This window comes from Acartia tonsa, chromosome 13 (genome assembly GCF_053477335.1).
Source record: "Acartia tonsa isolate MP-2025a chromosome 13, ASM5347733v1, whole genome shotgun sequence".
Taxonomy (NCBI): Eukaryota; Metazoa; Arthropoda; class Copepoda; order Calanoida; family Acartiidae; genus Acartia; species Acartia tonsa.
In genome coordinates, this window is record NC_137272.1 from 42334847 (window position 1) to 42351664 (window position 16818).

Consider the following 16818-nt stretch of genomic DNA (forward strand, 5'->3'; position numbering starts at 1 on the left):
GACGTTACATGGATGATTTTTGACACAATTTTTTTTATACAATTTGTTCCTAGTCTCCATCAGAAAACGAGCATAAAACTATTGGGTGACACCTATAGAGATTACTAGGGTTATTAGGGTGGCTCAAACCCTTACTAATGACGTAAACTGTTATTTTTATTGGTTGAAAAGTTAAAACCGGGTAATAAAAACCGAAACCGAGCCGGGTTTTAAACTTTTCGGGTATTTATGGCCAAGCCGAACCGGGTCATAATAGGGCGTAAAAAAACGATAAAAAAATCATATAAAAAATTATAATTGGAATAAAACGAATTCACAAATAGATGTACTTGTCAATAAACATTAGATTTCACAAAAAAAATCAGCGACTTTACTATAAAAACAAAAAAGTTAGAAGGGGTATTTTGAATTTTCATGATTTTCAAATTTTGTTGAGCTATACCAGCAAACGGAAGTAAGCTAAACTGCCTGCTCCAGGGGGAAATGAAAGTCAGGGTAGTAGAGGGGGGATTCATTCTGAGAATGATGCAATTATGAAGCCGGAAACCGGTTTTTTTTCCATTTTTCGGAACCGGGTTTTGGTTCGGCACTAATGGGTTAACACTAAAATAAACTTCTTGCATCTGGCCGTGCAACAGTGAGGATACAATGGGCTGTTTATTATACTAGTCCCCAAAATTTTATAATAATGCTTTCTTATTCGTTGGCTTGTCAACTTTGGGGAATTTACTGAATCTAGATTGGTTGATTAATTAAGTTGGATGTTCAGACGTTGCAACCATTAATTTTAATCTAATTTAGTGTATCATTATTGGGGATGTATGTATATTAATTTATCGGTCTTAATACTCAAATACATGGGATCGATTCTAAGTTTACTTCATTATATAAACGCTTGTTTATAAATGAATATAAATTTGACCTAACTCGACTCTAAAATATTTCAGCTATTTCATTAAAGTCTTAATTACTAAATATTTCTGTTTATATATATGTACATCTGTTTATAAATACCAAATATTTTCTATAATTAGGGAATATATGTTTGACCATCGTCAATCCGTACGTTTATATCAGTTAATATAGGGCTGAGAGTAGGTTGAAAAAATTAAGTGCGAAAAACCCTAAAAGACAGTTTTTGATAAATTAGTTTAACAAATATTTGTACTCCAGAACATTTATATGCATAATATATACAAAAACGGGTCATGTAAAAAAAGACCCCCCCCTTTTCCTTTTAAAAGCAAAGCTTTTCTATAATTAGGGTCGGTCCGTCCGTATGTCCATAACTGTTAGCTCTTTTCGTTAATATAGGTTAGAATTGTTCTATCGATTTCAAACTTTACATGATGATTTCTATAACAGTAAGGTACAATTTTGTTAGAAATTAATGTTATGTTTATTAAGTTCTGACACTCTACAATAGTTATTGTTCGTTTGTTCTTCTTTCTGATTTTTGAGCTTCACTTTTATGGATCTTGTCATACTTGCTATGCCCACGAAGGCAGGGGGGGGGGGGGAAGGCTGTCTACGACAGCTCTTGTTATTAATTTCGTAATTCTTTTTTATATTTTTACAATATTTGTTTAAGTTTGAAACGTCTTTTATTACTTCTTTATGACGTTAAAAAATGACTCAATGAACCTAATCCCGAGAAAAATTACAATTTTTCTGATTAAAAATGTATTTTTGCAAAATTAATTATAAGCAAAACCATAAGCACAAAAACTCATTTAAAATCTTAAGTTTATAAACATAAAAAAATCACCCTCCCCCCCCCCCAAAAAAAAAATGTTGATTAATATACCACTTTAATCCCTTTTCATTTATAAACAAAATCAAGAATGGCAACATCCATAAAAGCACAGCTCTGAAATGGAAGGACAAACGAACATTAACACTTGTAGAGTTTCAGAATTGAATAAATTTGATATTAAGTCTATAAAAAATTGTAAGCAAATCTATAGTAAAACTAATTAAATACACAATAATGTTTAAGGGCATACTAACGTTTTTAGGACTTGATTATAAAGATGCTTCGCTTGGTGTAAAAGGAATTAGTATTCAAAAAATCAGATGAATAGGATAATTTTAACAGACAAAAATTTATTGTTAAAATAAGTATTAAAAAATCAGCTTTTTTAAATGGACGTACGGAATTTCTGGTAACGATTATAGTGTTTCTACGCTTTCTAAGTCGTACCTTACTGTTGTAGTTTAAAAGTTTAAAATAGATAAGGCAAAACCTGTTTTATTTAACGAAAAGAGCTAACCGTTACGGACATACGGATGGACGGACCGACCATAATTATAGAAAAGCTTCGCTTTTAATCAAACCTTATCTTTTATTTATGCTCTGTTTAATAAAAAGATAAGTGCATAATAAAGCTTTCAACAAAAGTTTATTCTATTTAGTATTAATCGTAACTAGGATGTGGAGATTTCAGTGACAATAAAGAATAATAAGTAAAGTGTAGAAATATTATGATTATGATCAGAAAGTCTGTATGTTCATTTCAACAATTAAAATCATGCAGAAAGTGGAGATTCTTGTAATGATACGATGTATCATTCTTTTAATTGTTTATGTTGTTTTATTGTATAGTTGGAGGTTTCGCTCAAAATGCCTAGTTGAGCTCATTAACCTCCTCATTATTTCGAAAAAAAAAGTTAGGAGGGGGTGTAGTTTTTGTGTGTTAGTATTTTATGTTAGGTTAGGGTATATTGAGTACAGGGTAGCTCCTAAGGGTTAGAGCACCTGCCGCATGCACAATGAAAAAAAATATCCTTCCCTTATTATAATTTATTTAAGAAAGCAAAGGATGGGGGCTTCTGTGCCCGCTATGCACTTTAAGGGAAAGCACCGTCTCATTTATTGACAATTTAAATTCTTGTGCAATTTTTTTTCCCAATGTAAGACCTGTGTTTTTTATCTTAAGAAAAACGAATATGTCTATAAAGCCAAAAATTAACAATTACGTTTTTTTTCAGATGTCATTGTGAATTTTATTTGTATATAAAAATAAAAATGACTAGTTTTGATTTTTCTAAGCCACAGCTGAACGATGGGTAAGTCAATATTGAAGAACATTGGACCAAGTCAGATAAAATTCCTTAAGATACATATTGATATAGTTTATCATTTAGGATCCATCAAAACTAATAGGATTTGGCCCATGTTATGATTAAAATAAATGAACATTTTTTGAAAATAACTAAAGAATTACGACAAAAAGATAACAAGAAAAAAACATTTATTTATCATAAATTCTAGAAAGTTTCATAGGAAGATAAAACATTTGATCAGTCCGTCCGAACAAAACATGTTAGATCGTCCTATCAATTTAAAACTTTGCATGATGAATCATGAAACAGTTATTTATGATATAGAAAGAATGGTGACAATATAATCTTTATCAGAAAGTCCATACGTCCAAAACATTTTTAACTTGCTTGACAGCATTGTTTCCAGCCCCTCTTAATCCTTACAAATCCTCAAATAGTCACCAAAAGCTCGTTTATTTGAGATATGAAGAAGATCGATTTTATTCTACTAACACTGTAATTATTTCAGGTATAAGCTGAAAGGTGTTGAAATAGACACAACCTTGGACAGCCTGCTGGAAGTGCCAAGAGCTGTCATTGATTCCTGTCTATCTGGTGATATACTTCCACCAAGTTTTCAGGTATAAGGGATCTTAAGGAATAATGGGTGAATGATAAATCTCCTCTCTGAAGTTTCCTATATCTTTTTTTGGTGTTTGGGGTCTTTTAGATTAGACATTACAGAAGGATTTAGGAAATTTTGATAGAAATAAGTAAAACTAATATTGGTATGACAACTTCTTTAGAGATAAACTTAATATGGTCATAAGACATAAGTCTTAAATAAAAAGTAAATACAGAGAATATAAATGAATATTTGATTAACTAAAGAAAATATAAAACAAATCATTTATAAAAAAATGATTATAATTCAGTATTGTCAAACCTTTAACATAGTTTTTCTACGTGGCTGTGAGTATTGGTGCAAAAAAATGGGGACATGATTCCAGTGACGTCATATTTTTCTTTCCCGAAAAAGGGAAGGGGGGAAGAAAATCTCTTTAAAAGAGATGGAGAAAACCCCCTTTCTTCCCATCTCTTTTTTTCTTCCCCCCTTCCCTTTTTCGGGAAAGAAAAATATGACGTCACTGGAATCATGTCCCCATTTTTTGCACCAATACTCACAGCATCTTTTTCTATGGAAATTTCTAGATAATTTTAAAGGTAACCACAGTATTGTTGTCTTGACAATCTGTTTACATTACACAGATGTATTTAGGAGAGAATAATGCTTTCAAGACATACTAACAGACATAACTAGTCTTTATATAATATATTAAAAACTTAAACACATTGAAATTCATTCAATGACAAATATTTTTTTTAAAACAGGATGATATAAATGGGGACTCAAGTTTTGATGACATTATCAACAAGTTCAGTGATGAAGAAGCTCTGCAAGAAATCATAGAACAACATTCTAGGTAAAGATAAATTGAAACCTGCAACTGGCAAAATCATGTCCAAGCAGTGTTATTACAATAGACTGGGGAAATTCCATAGCTCAAGACAGGTGCAAGTTATAACTGTGCATAATTAAGGATTTCAGACAAATTACTGATATTAGAATATCTGGAATTTCATTTTGATAAACCATTCCAAATGTATTAAACTCTTATAATGAAGAAAGTCAGTATGATCTAGCTGGAATATTGAGAAAATTTCAAGATAATTTAAGTTTGACTTTATTTAGTTATATTGCTGCAGTGATAGCTGGCTTTGTGATAGCTGTGCTTATTCCTCTAACTGGCTTAATCTGCTGCTGCGTCAGCTGTTGCTGTAGAAAAGGTGGCAGCTGCTGTTGCACTGGAAGTTTCACAAATAAGAGACAGGTAATTGTCAGTAATATTTATACATGGTGTTTAGTGGTGTACACAGGGTTCTTTTAGAGGGTGCACAAAGCTCTCTTAGATTGATTAGTAGTTGCACAAGTTTTTATACACACCCTTTAACCTTAATGGGGATGTGACTTGTTTTACTTAAGCTCAGGATTTACTTAGGTTTTATTTTCATGTAAAATTATAAGCATATAATTTATATTTTAGGGAAGATCACCACTGAGGGTTGCTGGAATCACTATTCTTGGCCTGATAGCATGTGCAGGATTTGTCTGGAACTTTGCTGCCATCAACAGAATGTATTCCACAGAACTAGATATTCCTAAGGTAAGAACATTAGATCTTGATGGCACTTAAATCTATATATGTATATTTGAATTTTTTATGTTAATAAATAAGGTCTAATTGAGTCACAATAAACAAAAAAAGTTCGTTTTCTATTTCCTGTAATAAAAACTTTTAATGCGGCATTACTCATGAATATAATTGAATTTAAATGAGTATTAATTGATTATCATGTTTTAGTTTGTTGATGATACTGTAGGAGACTTTGAACTTTTTGTAGAGAATATAGAGCTTGAACTAGACTTCCTCCTTGAGAACAATTTCAATGAAACTATCACAGACTTTGATGAAACTCTTAACAATGCAGTAAAAGACATGCAGACAATTTTGGATCATACAAAAGAAGAGATTCACTACAATGAAGTTATAGAAACTGTACAAATATTTTCTGTCTTTGTTACAGACTACAACAATATAGCCAGCCAAGTTCAGACGCTAGTAACAGAGATTGATACCATAGGAGACCAATGTGGGGTTCAATGTGATGATTTTATAAATTCCATTAGACCAATATTGGCTCCAATTTCTGAAGCTAACTTTGGATCAGATGTCACAGATGTCATTTCTCAAGTTGATAGTACTTTGGCCCAAGTCTCATCTGAGTTTGACAACATTCTGACTGATTTTCAAGATGAGTACTTTGCTGAAATCAATGTTCAAATTGAAAAGATACGCAAAACTCTTGTTGATCAAAACACTGAAATTAAAAAGGCACTACAAGAAATCAAGATCAAGCGCATTGATTGGGGTGAGGGATGGGATGACTATACAAACTACTTTTACATTGGAGCCACAGTTTTCATTTCTTTCCTGCTACTAATTGTTATCCTATTCCTGGTGCCTGGTTGGAACATTGCCAAGATTGGGGCTGCTATCTACATGACAGTTGGAATTCTTTACTTTTTAATCATTCCAATATTCTTTGCTGTTGGTTCATTAGGAGATAAAATTGTGTGTACATCACTGGAGGAACCCTCACAATCTGAAGTACTTCCTTTATTTGATGACATGATTAGAAATGTGCTTAAAGATGCCTATCAAATTGAAGACTCTGAGATGAAAGATTTTAACATTACTCTAACAAATGTCCTGACAGGTATTAAAGATGAGAAATCAATATATCCTCTACTGCAACTGTATCATCTCTATGATGTCTATAACCTAAGAAGAAATTGGCAAAAAGAGTTTGAAATAGACACATATGAAGAACAAGCAAAGACTGCATTAAAAGATGCTATTGATGCAACCCTTGCAATGAAAGATAATATTCCAGACATAAATGGCATTTTGGGCGATGTAACTCAGCAGATTGAAGATATTTTACAAGACAATATCAAAAAAGTGACAGAAACTGATATTATGGAAATGATTCCACCAAATTTTCCTGCCCTAGTACAACAAAAAATTGATGAGTTTGTTGAAGACTTTAATGGTCTCAAATCAGATGTAATTGATGCTATCAGTATCTTCAATGATGGATCGGGTAGCTATGACTTTAACCTAAATGAAAGGGCTACAAACATCAGTACAGAGTTTGACAATGCTTTTAACTACATTGGTGGCGATGGAAGAGCAGAGCTGGAGGGTTTTCTTGGTGATTTTATAGCACAGTTGCTTGGAGTTGTTCAGACATACCTGGATTTTGCAGTGTCCAGTCTTGATACAAGAGTTGGTAGGTCAAAACCTTTGAACAATATGATAACAGCCCTCGATTCTGTAATCTGTGATGCCTTTGTTGATTCACTAAATCTAGGTATGATTTTATAATGTTATTGCTTATTATCTTAATTACACAATGAAAAATTATTATATATTTTTTCTTATATAAAGACCATTACATTAAAAGAATTTCTATTAAAAACAGTTTAATTTAATTAAAATCTTATGATTCATCATCATATCCTCACTTTGAAATAGTTGTATTTTTTAAATGTTGTGTTATTTCAGCCTGGACAGGACTTGGATGGATCTGCCTGTTGCTGTTCTTCCCCATGAGTATCTGGGTATTGGCAGCTGATGACTGGCCCTACAATCATAACAAGAAATCTAAGAAGTACAAAGACCAGTGGAATGAAATGAAAGATTTTTAATTGTTTTTTCTTAGCTAATTGTACATGCGATAGTATGAAGAATTATATTCTGTTTTTGAACTTTCCAACACTTCCAACACTTTTCAACACAAAATGATTATTATTAAGACAGAATTCAGTTTTCCCTAAAATCTGCGCACAAAAATGATTATATTTTACTGTCAAAATATAACAGACACAATGATTTTCTTTTTGTTAAATACTAATTTATTGCAATAAATGCAAGTTATTATAGTTCCTTAAATGTATAAGAATTATATTTCAGCAAGAATTTGATGGCTTATCATCATTCTGCGATTTGATTTTCTTACATTTTTCTTTGTCATAAAATGCAATTCTGTGATATAAATAACATAATTTTTAGATTTAAAATGAATCAAAATGTAAAATAGTTATAGGTATTTTATTTATAAAAAAATCATAAAGATATAAATATTTATTATATAATTCTAATAAAAAAAACTACTCAATAGTTCACCTTATTTAAATATTAAATTATAATGGTACCCAAAGTTGTTTAATAATCCTGCTTTCCCTGTCTCTAGCTTAAAACTTTGGGTGCTTTTATTGGTTGTTTTAAAGTATCAATGTCCAAGCTCTTCTGTCAATAATTTTTTTAATCTAGAGTAGGGAAAATACATGAATAAATCATAAATTGTCTTTTTCCTTAAGATATTTGATTTATTTATCCTATTTTTAATATGCGAAGCTTTTGTATAATTAGGGTCGGTCTGTACGTCCGTCCATAACAGATAGCCTTTTTCATTAATTTTAGCCTGTTAGAAATGTTAGAAATGATTCCTGTAGTAGGTAGAAAGCGTAGCAACTCTATAATCGTTACCAGAATGTCCGTACATCCACTTTAAACATGTTGATTTTAAAAACTTTTTTAACAACAAATTCGTATGTGGTATAATCATCCGATTGATCTAACTTTTGAATTACTGATTCCTATTACAAAAAGGTACAATATTTTAAGCGAAGCATCTCTATGATCAAGTCATAAAATGTCATTATGTCCTTAAACTGAATTATGTATTTACGAAGTTTTACAACAAATTTACGTACACTTTTGTCAAAACTTGTATATTAATATTTTGTATATTCAGTTCTGACACTACAAGAGTTAATGTTCGTCTCAGAGATTCGCTTTTATGGATGTTGTCATCCTTGTTATATTGAGAATGGACAAACAAGCATACAAATTATATAAAAGAGTAGCTATGCTAGAAGAGGGAACTAATGACCCCAATATTTTTAAAAGTCCTCATTAAACCTCCAAATGGAATCTTATCTGTGGAAAGGATCAAATATTTTCCCTGTTTCATGCAGAAAGAGATAGATTAACTTTCAAAATAATTGTATTTGTATAAATTAGGTATATTTGTATGTCTTTATATAGAGATCTTACAAATTATCATACAGGAACGCTTAATTTTGGTCTTAAGCTGAATGTTAACAGTAAATCCTTACTGTTGTATTTTTGAAATATTAGGTTCTCTGTAACTTGTTTGGCTAACTCCCTAGAGGCTAGGGGCTCTGCAATAATTCAATTTTGTGCTATTTGTCTGTTCCTTAGTTCGTAGTACAGGGTTGAGGCTTCTGAAATTAAAATAATTTTTAATATTTAAATCTAGATAATAATGATTGACTAGTCGCTTTAATCTTATCTAACTTTAGAAATGGAAAAAATTAAAGGCAAAACTGTTTTTAATTAGGTGCCATATCCGTGGTACAATTACAAGATTTTGTTGAGGTTTGACCATTTGTTTGCTAGCAATATAATTCTACAATAATTGATCATAATGAGGTAACCTCACAAGGTTGATATACAAGGTGGCATTTGTAGCCATGTGATTGTGGTTTTTTTTTACTTAACCTAAAGGTACTCAGACGTTCACACAATAATGCAAGTTGAATGTGATACCTACAATAAGATATCTATTGCTCTGAAGTTTTATCCGCATACTAGCGGCTACGCCCCTAGAGCCCTTTAAATGTTTGTTTTTGTTAGGCGCAAGTCTCTACGATACCTCTCTATGTTGCATTGAAGTCTCTTGCGTAAAAAATTTCGATTTTTTTATTTCTGTTGGGAGAGTGGTGGTACCCTCCCCCAAAATAGTTAAAAAACCTTCTCAGGACCTATGAGATGCTACCCTGTAAAAGAGAATCATGTCAGTTCAGCGGTTAGTGAGATCCTTCGGTACAAACACACAGACAGACATCTTGTTACTTATAGTATAAGGATTAAGCCGTCTATAAATAGTCTAATTTTCTAGGATAAAGCTAACTTTCAGGAAATTATATCGTTGAAAAATTTCTTCGCTCGTATTTTTGGAAAGAATCGTGTATAGACAAAAAACAAACAAAGGTGTTTGACCATTTAGATATACTTTATCTATTCATATATTTTCGCATGTTAAACCTTAATTTTTCCTCCTCATTACAAAATCCTGAAACTTTTTTTTAAATAGTCCATATTAGAGATGGGGTTGTGAGATAAAAATACACCATGGTCCAGTATTGTGTATTTTTTACTACTAGATTTTTCCTCGCAGACAAAATTCTTAAGCCATGGTTGCGCAAAAAAGGTGAAAAAAATCAACAAATACGTCCAAAAAGGGATAGAGGATGTCACAACTGTGTTGCCTGTTATATGTTAGAAATTTTTTTTTTATAGTTTTTTTTTGTGGGGGGGAATCTAATGCATTTCCAAATATTTTCATTTGTCTTTGTTTTTTGAAGGGGGGGGGGGGGAGGAGGTACAGGGTCGTTTGGACGTCCTTGTATCTAACATTAATAATAGTATCTATATTAGGGTGGGTTCATATCGGAATTAGACAAAGCGGGGATATGCAACAGATAAAATTAACCTTAAAAACATTTCTGACCGAAAAAGAATTTTTAAAATTCTGATTCAATAAATTTTTGACTCCCATTTACAAATAGTTATACAATTGAATGTCTGGTCGTCAGCGGTTTTAAGACTTAGGATAATTTTTAAATCATCCAGAGGTGTATTATATCTATATAAATTGAGTGCAGATCCCCGCTTTGGCCTCAGAAAAAAAATGTCCAAAATCGACCCACCCTAATCTATATCTATAATTTTGTTTGGTCTATAGAAGTAATATCTAATACAAAAGATAAGCAAACATGCGCATAAATGCTGCGTTTTGTTATTTGTAATTCAACATTAATCAAATCAAATAAAAAAGTCAAGCCAAAAATGCTGTTTTTAGTTAGTCTTTTGATTTTTGGTCATTTTGGTCTCAATTTGGCTCAGGACAGGTAGTATCTTACAAAAAAATTTGAAATAATGTGAAATTTTCAGACTTTTTTTTCATAACTGCTAATCTTCAATAATATCAGGGACAAGTGACCAGGATTCCAACAATTGATTCTTAGTGAAATCTACCTTTGATCTACTTTCTTCTTCCCTACCCCCCCCCCACCCCCCCCTTCTTACCTGCTTCCCTTTAGTTACAGCACAAAACAAGTTTTTTTGCTGCAAAGTGGCAAATACTAAAATATCAAAATTTTCAGCAATTTCAAATGGAATTCATTTAATCTTGACTGACATTTATCTATATCTACATTTTCTATTTTTGAGTCTGTTTATCCATAATTCTGGTTTTGAACATTTTTTGCTCATTGTGTAAAGAAATATTATTAGGGTAGGAATGTGAATCTATTACTATAAACTAGGTTTTGAATTCTTAAATATCAAATTTATATCGAGATAAAAAGTTGTTCTGTATTAGGTTCTTAATTACATATTTCATTTATAGGGCAATCTATTTTTCTTTTTCTTATGTTTATCAACTTATAACAAGGATGACAACATCCATAAGTAGCGAAGCTCAAACATTGATGGTTATCGTAAAAAATAACTATAGAGCAGTTTCATTTCTGTAGGAATCGATCTAGCACCACAATTAATTGACGAATCTTAACGAAGCTTGGTGTAAATATGAAGAATGTTACCATATTTAATCCCCAAAAATTACAGCCTTCTATCTTTTATAGGAGCCGAGAAAATATCGTTTTACCTTTCTGTCTCTGACAGACGGACAGACGGACAGACTTTTCGAATTATAGAGAAGCTTCACTACTAAAAACAGGACATCTCTACAAATTTCATATCCTAATATTGGTCACAGGCAGGTTATAGGCATTCTGGGGTACGGGGAAGGACGTATTTTAACACCATCCCCTCCTCCTCTGTATATCCCCAATAGAATTTGATTTAGAACACTTCCCCCTTAAAATCTTATACATATGAAAATCAAAAGTACTGATCGAAGCCACTAGAAGGTATATTAATACGTTTTCAGACCTCAGTTTATTGATTGCTATGAAGGTGGACATCAAACAGGAGATGAAGGTAAAGAGTTGCTATGCTTCTAGTATTATAACAATACAAAAATAAACTTTGTTCAAGTGTCTTTTTATGACAAAATTTCTCAATATGCAAGGAAAAATGTATAGATTTCAAATTTTAGAACTTTTTTATTTAATATAGTCGACAAATGGCTGAAAACCTGACCATAAATTAAGTTTTAAAATTAAGATAATTATTAAATCTTTTAGTTTACAGATTTAATGCAACTATTCCTCAATTATCTGAATATGGTTTTGACGACAGACTTTCATCCTACTGCTTGACAGGTGACACTTTTTTTCCTGTTTTTTTTTTTTCACTGTAGCTTCAAATATGGTAAAAAGATAATGTATGTTTTTTTAAACGAAGCTTTTCTATAATTAGAGTCCGTCAGTCAGTAACAAATAACTCTTATCGTTTAATATTTAGACATGTTAGATAAGTTTTTTTCAACATTTTTGACAAAAAAATTCTTGAAATCAATTTATGGGACAACAAAGTACAATATTATAAGCGACACATCTCTATTATCAAGTATTTATCCTTAAACTGTATCCTGCATTTAACAATTTTGCAACAAATTTAAATACAATTTTGTTTATACTTAATGAATTAGATAATTTAATATTCTGCTTATTAAGTTCTGACACTTAATGTTTTAATATTTGATTGTCCTACCCTTTAATTTGGGAGCTTCGCTTTTAAAGTGTATTAGCTCTTTATTTCATTATGTCCGTCTATCTGTTGCGGCTTTCTTTTTGCAAAATTACTTGTAAGCTTTGCTACTAATGAATATGCTATTCTTGTTGATTATAAATAATTTTTAAATTTGCAGGAAACTGGATAATGTATGAGCACGAGTTCTTCAATGAATTTAACTCTTCAGGTATGATTTCTTAAGGTATTTAATGGAAAATTTTGACTTTGGTAGCCAATCAAACATAACAAATTGTGATCATTTTCTTAATCTTAACTTAGCTAACTTACAATTAATGAACTTGCATAGAATTGAAAATTTTCGCGCATTTTCTTCAGCTGCGATCGACCTTCCTGTGAACTATTGAATCTAATCTAATCCAGAGAAAATGTAAATTTAGATTTTTTTTATTTCTTCCTATATTGATAATCAGTGGCGTGCACAGGGTTTGTTTTAGAGGGGTGAAGAGCATTGACAAAGGGGTATAGAGGGAAGAATTGAGAGTTGTGTATCAACCCCTCTTCTTCATGCATCTATTTATAATGCTAGAATTGTCAACTTTACAGGAGATGCTGTCGTTGCCTTTGGAGAAAACACTTGTGGTGATTTACCTTTGTGGCTGTACAATGAAGTCTCTAGTTTGAGGTTGTTTTGACATTTACAAAATATTTGATTTTAACTATCATTTCGTGTACTTAAATATATTTAAGCTTTTTCGCCTTTATAGGTAAAAAATGATAAAGAAACAACCATAGATGATCAACCTTTAGATTTCAAGTCATTTGTCTTAATTCTTTAATGGAAGGTTGTTATGATTTATGACTGATTTACGGGCCAAGGCATCGCACTTTTTTTCAATTATATAAAGTTAAAATTTTTTTTAAAATTTACTAGTGTGCAAGGGGTTTGAAGAGTAAAGGGATGAATCACCCACCCCTCTCCTTATAAAGCTTAGTTGTCCTAACAACCAATGGCGGGCAGTAGGATAGCCTAAAACCATCCCGAGACTTAAACTTAAAAAAAGTTTAGCCTATATGGAGATCTAAACGGACAGACAAAAATAAGTTACTTTTTTATAATTTTAGGATAGGTATTAAAGATTTTAATAATAATCAAATTTACTTTACATTTTTTGATTAATTATGTTTGATAGATTTTATGGATTGCAAGATGATTGGAATGCAGATACTATAAATTTTTTTAATAGAGAATATTATGAGGTATTTTCCCGCATCGCTTCGAAACCGATCATTATCCGGTGGATTAGAACCAGTTCTCAGCAATACTAAAAAATCATGTCTAGCATCTTATTATCCAATTTTCTACGATATAAAACTGGTTTTTATCTTATAATTGTACATTTTTATGTCTATGGAAAGCTGTTTATAATACCATGCTAGACATAGTTTTTTCGTATGGAAGAGAACCGGTTCCTATCCACCGGATTCGAATGAATACGAGAAATAACTTTTATAAAATTTTATCTTAGCATTTAATCAACGAAAGGCGAAGCTTTATAGAACACTCGTAGTGTGCTTAAACATGATTTTCTTCAAAAAATAATAATATCAACTTTAATGGCCCCTCCCCCCTTTCTAAATATCCTATAGTAGTACATCCTTATATGAAATACAGATATTCAAGTAAATTTCAGGTTCCAGGTATGATCCTGCTAGGAGATATTAACTCCCAAACGTTTTTAGTGGGGATAAAAACTCACAATTTGAGAGTGAAATAACAAAAAAAAAAACTTTTTTTTTTGGGGGGGGGGGGTTGGCTAATCTCACTATACCCCCTACCCCCTAATTGGACGTCTCTGACTATAACAAGTTATTTTTTTCATATCAGGGAATTGAATACAGTGTGTACATTGGTGATGATTACATAGAGGATGGAGAATTAGTTAAATCTTTAATCACTACAGGTTTGTTTTTATAGAAAACCTTTTCTAAATTCAAGGGTCGGCTCCTAAGAATTGTCCTATCGATTTCGAACTTGGTAGGATGGTTCCTGTAATAGTTGTAAATAGAAACCCCTTATTAACATTTTAAAAACATTATTAAACGACCCACTTGATTTTAAAATTTGGATTCCTAGGGCCATTAGGTATAATAAGCGAAGCATCTTTATAATCAAGTCTTTAAATGTAAGTATTTTCACATTAATTAAATTTGGGATAAAATTATATGAAATATTGTACAAAAAATCTCAATATTGTTGAGTATCAAATACATTGTTACTCTTTATTTGTAAATGTTCGTTTGTCTGACTTTTTGCTTTGTTAAGCTTCCCTGTTCTTGATGTTGCAATCCTTGTTTGGCCCTACATTTTCGATAGTTTTTATTGTCCTTATTATTGTCCTTTATAGCTATGATATAAAGACGAAGAAACTCCCTCAATTACGTCATAAAAATGAGGGATGAGGAGAGGAGGAGTGGGAAAGAAAACCCATTACAAAGAGATGTATAATCCCTCGTTTTTATGACGTAACATGCTGATTTTTTAGGGACTTTCTTTTGTCTTCCTATGCTATTTATGAATGTTATCATCCTTGCTGTCAACCTGCGATAGTGACGTAACATATAGCGCATCCGCTCTTTGTCGGATGAGTGATAAGTTCGAATCTAGGTCCTACACCGCATCGCAACTAAGGACGTAAATAATGGTTCCTTCTGCTGCTATGCAGTAACGCGACATACTTAGTTATAATATGGGGAATGCCTTGGTCCAAAACTGGAGTGCCATACAAAGTTCAGACTTACAGTTAAGGTCGTGCAATCAAATGGTTGGTTGTCTGAAGAGTGTTTGCACATCAATAAGTAATATTTGGTTCAGAGATACACAAACATAAGCTCTTGTGGTGTCATCCAGCCTCTGTAGACTATCGCTGTTTATTGAACAGGTTGTTCTCAATGGAGTCTGTATAACAAGGACGAAAGTGTTTGTGTTTGCGTGGGACCTACAGATCAAGATATTAATCTGGATGGTACTTGTGATCCAGGTATATAGATTGATAAATAAATAAATAGATAGATACATAGATAGATAAATATATATAGTTAGATTATTTAAAAGTTATGTTTTGTATGTTCAGTTTTCTTGGGTATAGAAGTTTTCTTTGAGGATGTTTATGGAAAAATTTACAAAATCAGGTAGAACATGTTATGTTTTACTAGTGGCTACGCCCCTAGAGGCCTCTAGTGGCACTTTAAATGTACAATACCTAGCTATGTTGCGTTAAAGTCTCTGCGTAAAAAAAAATATTTTTTGTGATTTCTCTTGGTAGGGTGGTGGTACCCTCCCCCAAAATAGTTATAAACCTTCTAGGGAAGCTACCCTGTTAAGGAGAATCCGTTCGGTTCAGCGGTTAGCGAGATCCTTCGGTAATGCTAAGAGTTTCTATTCATATAAAAGCTTAATTTAATTGATATTTTTTTCAGAAAAGAATGTTTTTGTGAAATATGAGATAAATAAAAACTATAATATAGTATAAAACTGATTAAAACAAGGATTACTCATTCAAAAAAGCAAAGCCTAACAATTCTAGTTTACATTTGAATATAGTCCCTTTCATGACAACGCCTCTTAGGGGGCGTTTCGTCGCATTTTTACAGTAGCTTTTCTCCTATTTCTAGCCCCTGCGGGGGGCTCTAACCCTAAATCACCTAACCTAACCTATCAAAAGCTACTATAGAAATAAGACGAAACGCCCCCTAAGAGGCGTTGTCACGAAAGTTATTAATAACCTATTGGTCATACTTACATTTTTAATTATCAAAATAGAGTTACTTCAGTTTTAAATTATACGAAATTGTTGTTGCATCCTCATGCAATGTCTAAAACTGTTTATAGCATGTTTAAATATAAGATAAAACCCATTATTTAAGGACGGACAAACTAACAATTGTGTAAAAGCCTCACTTTTAAAACAGTATGAAATTTTATTTATTAAATAAATATTTTTAACCCTACTTGTCTTGTCTATTTAATTTTAGCATGCACGAAAATTTACATTAGTTTAAAAACGTGATCTATTAAAACTGCAAGATTTGTCAGTTTTTCCAATCATAACGAGTCTGTCAGTTCTACAATTAAGCTCCGTCCGTACGTCTAAAACGGATAGCTTTAATCGTTAATTTAGGCATGTTAGAATTGTCCTATCGATTTCAAACTTTGCATGGTAATTTCTGTAGTAGTTAGGTACGATTTAGAAAGCGTAGCAACTGTATGGTTACCAGAAAGTCAGTTAATCTATTTAAAACATGTTGATTTTTAACAACAAATTTTATTGTGATATAATTATTTGATGGATCTGATTTTTGGATTACCGATTCCTACGACAACGAAGTACCATGTTAT

At 31.8% G+C, this 16818-nt stretch overlaps 2 protein-coding genes across 2 annotated transcripts; both read left to right on the forward strand.

Moving 5' to 3' along the window:
• The first annotated feature begins 2994 nt into the window (after positions 1 to 2994).
• On the forward strand, positions 2995 to 7850 carry LOC145335032 (uncharacterized). The gene is made up of 7 exons (XM_080180714.1): positions 2995 to 3069; positions 3575 to 3686; positions 4438 to 4529; positions 4799 to 4937; positions 5151 to 5270; positions 5469 to 7041; positions 7236 to 7850. Exons 1-7 carry the CDS (start codon positions 3029 to 3031, stop codon positions 7376 to 7378), a joined length of 2220 nt encoding a protein of 739 aa, XP_080036840.1. The 5' UTR covers positions 2995 to 3028; the 3' UTR covers positions 7379 to 7850.
• A 2672-nt stretch (positions 7851 to 10522) lies between these two features.
• Positions 10523 to 16430, forward strand: LOC145304578 (uncharacterized). The gene is made up of 10 exons (XM_080146495.1): positions 10523 to 10669; positions 11716 to 11765; positions 11972 to 12049; positions 12598 to 12648; positions 13026 to 13104; positions 13613 to 13679; positions 14308 to 14383; positions 15362 to 15460; positions 15554 to 15611; positions 15900 to 16430. The coding sequence occupies exons 1-10, from the start codon at positions 10545 to 10547 to the stop codon at positions 15922 to 15924; spliced, it is 708 nt and encodes a 235-aa protein (XP_080002621.1). The 5' UTR covers positions 10523 to 10544; the 3' UTR covers positions 15925 to 16430.
• The last annotated feature ends 388 nt before the right edge of the window (positions 16431 to 16818 follow it).

Bases quoted from the DNA above. Each gene is read 5' to 3' on its own strand.
- LOC145335032 (XM_080180714.1), top strand. From the start codon at position 3,029: ATGACTAGTTTTGATTTTTCTAAGCCACAGCTGAACGATGG. The intron at 3,687-4,437 runs GTATAAGGGATC...TTTTTAAAACAG, and splicing joins TACTTCCACCAAGTTTTCAG to GATGATATAAATGGGGACTC. The intron at 7,042-7,235 runs GTATGATTTTAT...GTGTTATTTCAG, and splicing joins TGTTGATTCACTAAATCTAG to CCTGGACAGGACTTGGATGG.
- LOC145304578 (XM_080146495.1), top strand. From the start codon at position 10,545: ATGCTGCGTTTTGTTATTTGTAATTCAACATTAATCAAATCAAATAAA. The intron at 12,649-13,025 runs GTATGATTTCTT...TCAACTTTACAG, and splicing joins CAATGAATTTAACTCTTCAG to GAGATGCTGTCGTTGCCTTT. The intron at 15,461-15,553 runs GTATATAGATTG...TTGTATGTTCAG, and splicing joins GGATGGTACTTGTGATCCAG to TTTTCTTGGGTATAGAAGTT.